General features: G+C 39.9%; 1 protein-coding gene across 1 annotated transcript in view; it reads right to left on the reverse strand.

The window, feature by feature from the left end:
• Window positions 1–2400: 2400 nt before the first annotated feature.
• LOC116093321 (calcium-activated chloride channel regulator 3A-1-like) overlaps window positions 2401–5000 on the reverse strand; it is a 17527-nt gene continuing 14927 nt past the window's right edge. Inside the window, exons 9-10 of the mRNA XM_031374658.1 lie at window positions 3387–3554; window positions 2401–2681 (exon numbers count right to left, since the gene is read on the reverse strand). Coding sequence (XP_031230518.1) covers window positions 2416–2681; window positions 3387–3554 — 434 coding nt within the window. The 3' untranslated portion in view covers window positions 2401–2415. The remainder of the gene's footprint in view (window positions 2682–3386; window positions 3555–5000) is intronic.

Raw genomic sequence — 5000 nt, forward strand, 5'->3', positions numbered from 1 at the left:
CTCTCTCTCATGGTTGCCTTTGGATCAAGGCATAGAACTCTTGGCTCCTCCAGCACCATGCCTAGATGCTGCCATGCATCATGATAATGGACTGAGCCTCTGAAGCTGTAAGCCAGCCCCAATTAAATGTTGTCCTTCCTAAGAGTTGCTGTTGCTGTGGTCATGGTGTCTCTTCACAGCAGTGAAACCCTAGCTAAGTTGATACATGACCAGTCTTCCACCAAGAATCTAAGTTTCCATTTAGAAAAAAAAAAAAAAAAAAAAAAAACAGAGCTAAGTTCCATTTTAGATTAGAACAGGGAACACATACTGTTCATGTGCAGTGAAGACCATAACTGTCCTCTGTGACTTTTTATCAAGTTGAAGGAAGGAGCAATGGGGTCTACTCAGAGAGAAACCTGGGAGGAGGACAGATGAGGGGGAGACAAAGGTCACAGAGGCCGGATAAACACCAACTAATGTGTGCTGAGGACCTAGAATGACCTCCACCAGTGCTTAATTTTACTCTATTGTTCTTTCTTAGAACTTATTGTTAATACTTTATTTATTATGTGTATGGATGTTTTGCCTGCAAGTCTGTCTGAGGACCATGTGCATATCTGGTGTAAAGGAGACCAGAATAGATTGCCCTAGGGCTGGAGTAACATATGATTGTGAGCTGCCTTGTAGGTGCTGGGAATTGAACCTGGGTTCTCTGGACAAACAACCAGTGCTCTTGCTTGTTGAGCCATCTCTAAAGTTCCTCTATTGTGTCTCATCTCCAGTTTCAATGTGTGTATATGAGGGTCAGAGACTGACTTTGCTTATCTTATTCCTTTGGTCTCCACGTCAAAAGAAACAGTCTTTAATAATTCTTCGTCCTGATTTGCAAGAACTTGGTGCAGTTTCCTATTTTAAAAGTTTCTGATTTGAATTAAAATATATGCAACCAGAACTAGCTATTCCAGGTGTTATACCTGGACAGTGACAACCCTCTCTTAGGTGCCTGTCTCTGCTCCCCAACTCAGTGTGGGGTTACAGGTATGTCCCACCACACCCAGTTTTTATGGGGTCCAGGCTTAGGCAGAGCAGCAAGCTCTTTTCCTTACAAGGCCACTTCCCTAGCCCCTCCCTCAGATTCAGTTTTTTTTTAAAGATTTATTTATTTACTATATGTAATTACACTGTAGCTGTCTTCAGACACTCCAGAAGAGGGCATCAGATCTCATTATGGATGGTGAGCCATCATGTGGTTGCTGGGATATGAACTCATGACCTATGGAAGTGCAGACATTGCTCTTAACCGCTGAGCCATCTCTCCAGCCCCCAGCTTCAGTTTTTAAATGTGTAAAACATACTTAGTTTTTAAAACTCACTCTTGGAATGCCCCCTATTCCAGTGGTCAGAGTTAAAAATGCTAAATACATGAAAGTGTTTAGCTCTACTAATAAGTAGTACATAGTAGTTAGTGGCTGTCTGAAATGCTTTTTTAAAAACTATTACTTCATCAGGAAAGGAAAGGAGGAGGCCCATACGAGTGTCGACTCACACTGATACTGACATTAGTAATCTCCCTCAGTCATTGATAGTGATATCAAAATATCTTCTTATGGTTTGAAATGTGAGAGGAAAAACATCTAATGTCCTATTTTGGTGTGGGCTTATTTTTTTTATAAGTTTGTTTATTTATTATGTATATGTAGTGCTGGAAATTGAACTTAGGGCCTGCGCGTGCTAGGCAAGCACTGAACTACATCCTATCTACATGGGTTGGTTTTTAATGTTTTCAGGAACTGTGAAAATGTTTTGGATGTGTGTTGAGAAGCTTTACTTTGGAGTCAATCTGCACGCCTGCCCAGGGCCTAGCTAAAGCCTCTGCTTATGCTTAACATTCAGTTTACCTGTTGGCAAGCTGTTCGCCTCCATTCTGGTCTCTTCCACAGAAACCTTGTAATCTATGTAGGTGGATCTATCCGTCTGGCATCTATCCGTCTATCACCATCTATTTGAAATTATCGGGGTGCTTGTGTGTCTTTTGTGATTAATTGGTGATTGAGAGTAGAGGTTGTCCCTAGAAACTTGATTGTATTTGAAAACTCAACAATCAATGAATAGAATTTCCTAAGTATAGAAATACTTAGAAAATTGTCCTTAGGAAACAAAGGCTGTAGCAGAAAGCTGCTAGTGTTCGTTTTAAGTAATTTCAAGTTCACGGAGACAGAGAGCAGAGGTTGGGGGCAGGGTATTATTCTTAGAGATGGTTTTAGAGTTTTAAATAAAAAATACAGGAATAACTGGCCAATTCCAGCTTTCCTGAAGTTCACTTTTTACAAAACATGAGTGAATAATGGCCTATAGACCCCATAAATACTATTTATAAGTGAGACATTAGAAAAGCTTTAGGAATAAAGGCCAATGCGATTTCATTTAGAAACTTTAAATTTCTCCATGAGACTCACCTCTTCCTTTATCGAGGACCCTGCCAGGGGCCGTCCATGTAAGGTGGAGATGGTCTTCTGTAAACTCTGCCTCCAGGTCTGTGACTTTACTGGGTGGGAACACGTGGGCATGTTCGCCACCAGGGGGCGCTCCAGACACAGTGAACGACTCTCCAGAGGTGAGTCTGCTGAAGTCTTCTTTCACTGCAGCCTCTGCTGCTTCCTCTGGGACTTCAGGTCTGGGTGGGTTCAGTACAATTTTACCTGTAAAAGCCACCCCCAGGGATTTGTGACTCTCATATTGTCTGTGCGTTACCTCATGCTGACCTTACATCTGTTCAGGGCTCAGGTAGATGGACAGCAGACACTGAGAATTGGAAGGCAGATCTGGATAGATGGATGGCTCAGGGGTTAAGAACAGCACTGGCTGTTCTTCAGGAGGACCCGGGTTCAGTGCCCAGCACCTACACAGCAGCTCACACTTGTCTGGAGCTTCGCTTCGCTTCTCAGGGATCTGACATCTTCAGACATACATACAGGCAAAGCACCAGTGCACATAGAGATAAATGTTAAAATAATAAGGGGGAGAAGAGCTTGCTTATATATCATTTTGAACTGTGGTAAGTTAAAACTGATTTTTGACCCTTTTTTACCTACCACCTTCACCTGAGTTCTGTGGTAACAATAATTGTGTTTTATTCAGCTTTAGCATTTACCACAGGGTTTGTTCCACGAGGTCAGGAAATATATTTTTCATTGGAAATGAAACAAACTGAGGAAGATGGTAAGAAAATATGCAGAAATGTCATTTATGCTGGGTCCATTGACATGAATATTGTTTTAAATCACAAGGATGACTCCAAAATTATATACTTCGGTATTACTCTATTCAGTGTTTGGTCTGTCTGTCTATCTACCCATCCGTTTATCTATCTGCAGCTAACTCATATCTATTTTAATTCTACTTACCGTTTTCGACGTAGCCGGGTATATATAAAGCCTTGTTATTTTGTCTTAAGCTTAGTCTGGCTTTGTTTTTTCTTGCCTGAACATGGACCTTTAAGCTGTATCTACCATTTCCGTGGTAATCTGTAAAATATCTTGTGTAGATGCCATCATTTTTAACAGTATCAGCACCTTGACAATGAAGCAGAGTGATTAGTCACATAGGAAGTTAAAATGAAAACTGATACTGTGTGTGTGCATTGGTGATAAGACTTTGTCAGAGAGTATGTAGCACAGTTTAAACACTAGATCATACTGTTTTGGTACAAAGCCTGCCTTGACTACATGCTAATGCTGTCTTAGAAAATATAATTTGTAGCTATTTAATTAACATTAGCAGTTATTTTTATTTCACAATAGAAACTTATCCAAAAAAAACCTCCCAAATCAAACAAAGACATTCAGCAAAGAAGCAAGATATAAATCCAATGTATAAAAAATTACTAGCCAACTTTTGTGTGATGATGGTATTGTATAACCAATGAAGCTTATCTGACATGAGATTATTACTGATTAGTCCTTTCCTATACACCAATAATGAGAATGATGAGAAAGAAACTGGAAAAACAATACTATTTATAAGACCTTAAAAATTCTCCAGGAGTAACCTTAATCCAGGACATGAAAGACTTCTTCAGTGAAAAATGTAAGCCTCTGAGGAAGGAAACGGCAAAGAACACCACGTGGTGGAAAGGCTTTCTGTGCCTACGTCACAGGACTAGCACTGTGAAATGGCCTCACAGCCCAGAGCGATCTGCAGACTCATTCAAGCCCATTCGAAGGTTTAATGACATTCTTGACAGGAATAGAAAAAAGCGTACAATCCACTTGGGAACACAAAAGCCACAGAATAGCCAAATCCATCCTGAATAAAGCAAAAAACTCTGGTTGTATCACCATGTCTGGGAGTTACACTACAGAAACATAGTAACAAAGTACAAGGTGCTGCCACATGAGCATGTTAGCTCACCGGTGGAATCGGATACAGGACCTAGCATTAAACCCACATGTTTTTTCTCATGTGTACCTATTGAAAATTATATAGATAAATAAAATTATATCTGAAGATAGAAGTTAGACTAGAACAATGAAGGATAGGTGGGAGGAGAGGGAGAGGGAGAGAGAGAGAGAGAGAGAGAGAGAGAGAGAGAGAGAGAGAGAGAGAGAGAGAATGGGAAGAGAGGAGGGGTAGAGGGAGAGAGAGAGAGAAGGAGGTGCAGGAGGGTTAAGTGTGGTTAAATCTGTAATATACTCCTATGGAACGCCTATAAGTATATATAATGAATAATAAAAAAGAAGCTTACCAGAACAAAGAAAATATAGTTAGACACAAAAGTCATATGCAAAGTCCTAACATTAGTGAAAATGGAACAATTGTCCCTCAGGTTCCATGGGAACCATGAAATTGATAAACAGACTTTAATCAAAATAGATGTGTTTTTGTCTATGCTTGCTTTGTCAAGATAACCAAGAAATTTTAAAGACTGTCTTACTAAAATAGGTTCATAAGTATTTTAAAAAAGCATTGACTTCTAACGCATAGAATCCTACAGGATAATTTAAATTCATGGTGTTTAT

Source organism: Mastomys coucha, unplaced genomic scaffold (assembly GCF_008632895.1).
Source record: "Mastomys coucha isolate ucsf_1 unplaced genomic scaffold, UCSF_Mcou_1 pScaffold16, whole genome shotgun sequence".
NCBI lineage: Eukaryota > Metazoa > Chordata > Mammalia > Rodentia > Muridae > Mastomys > Mastomys coucha.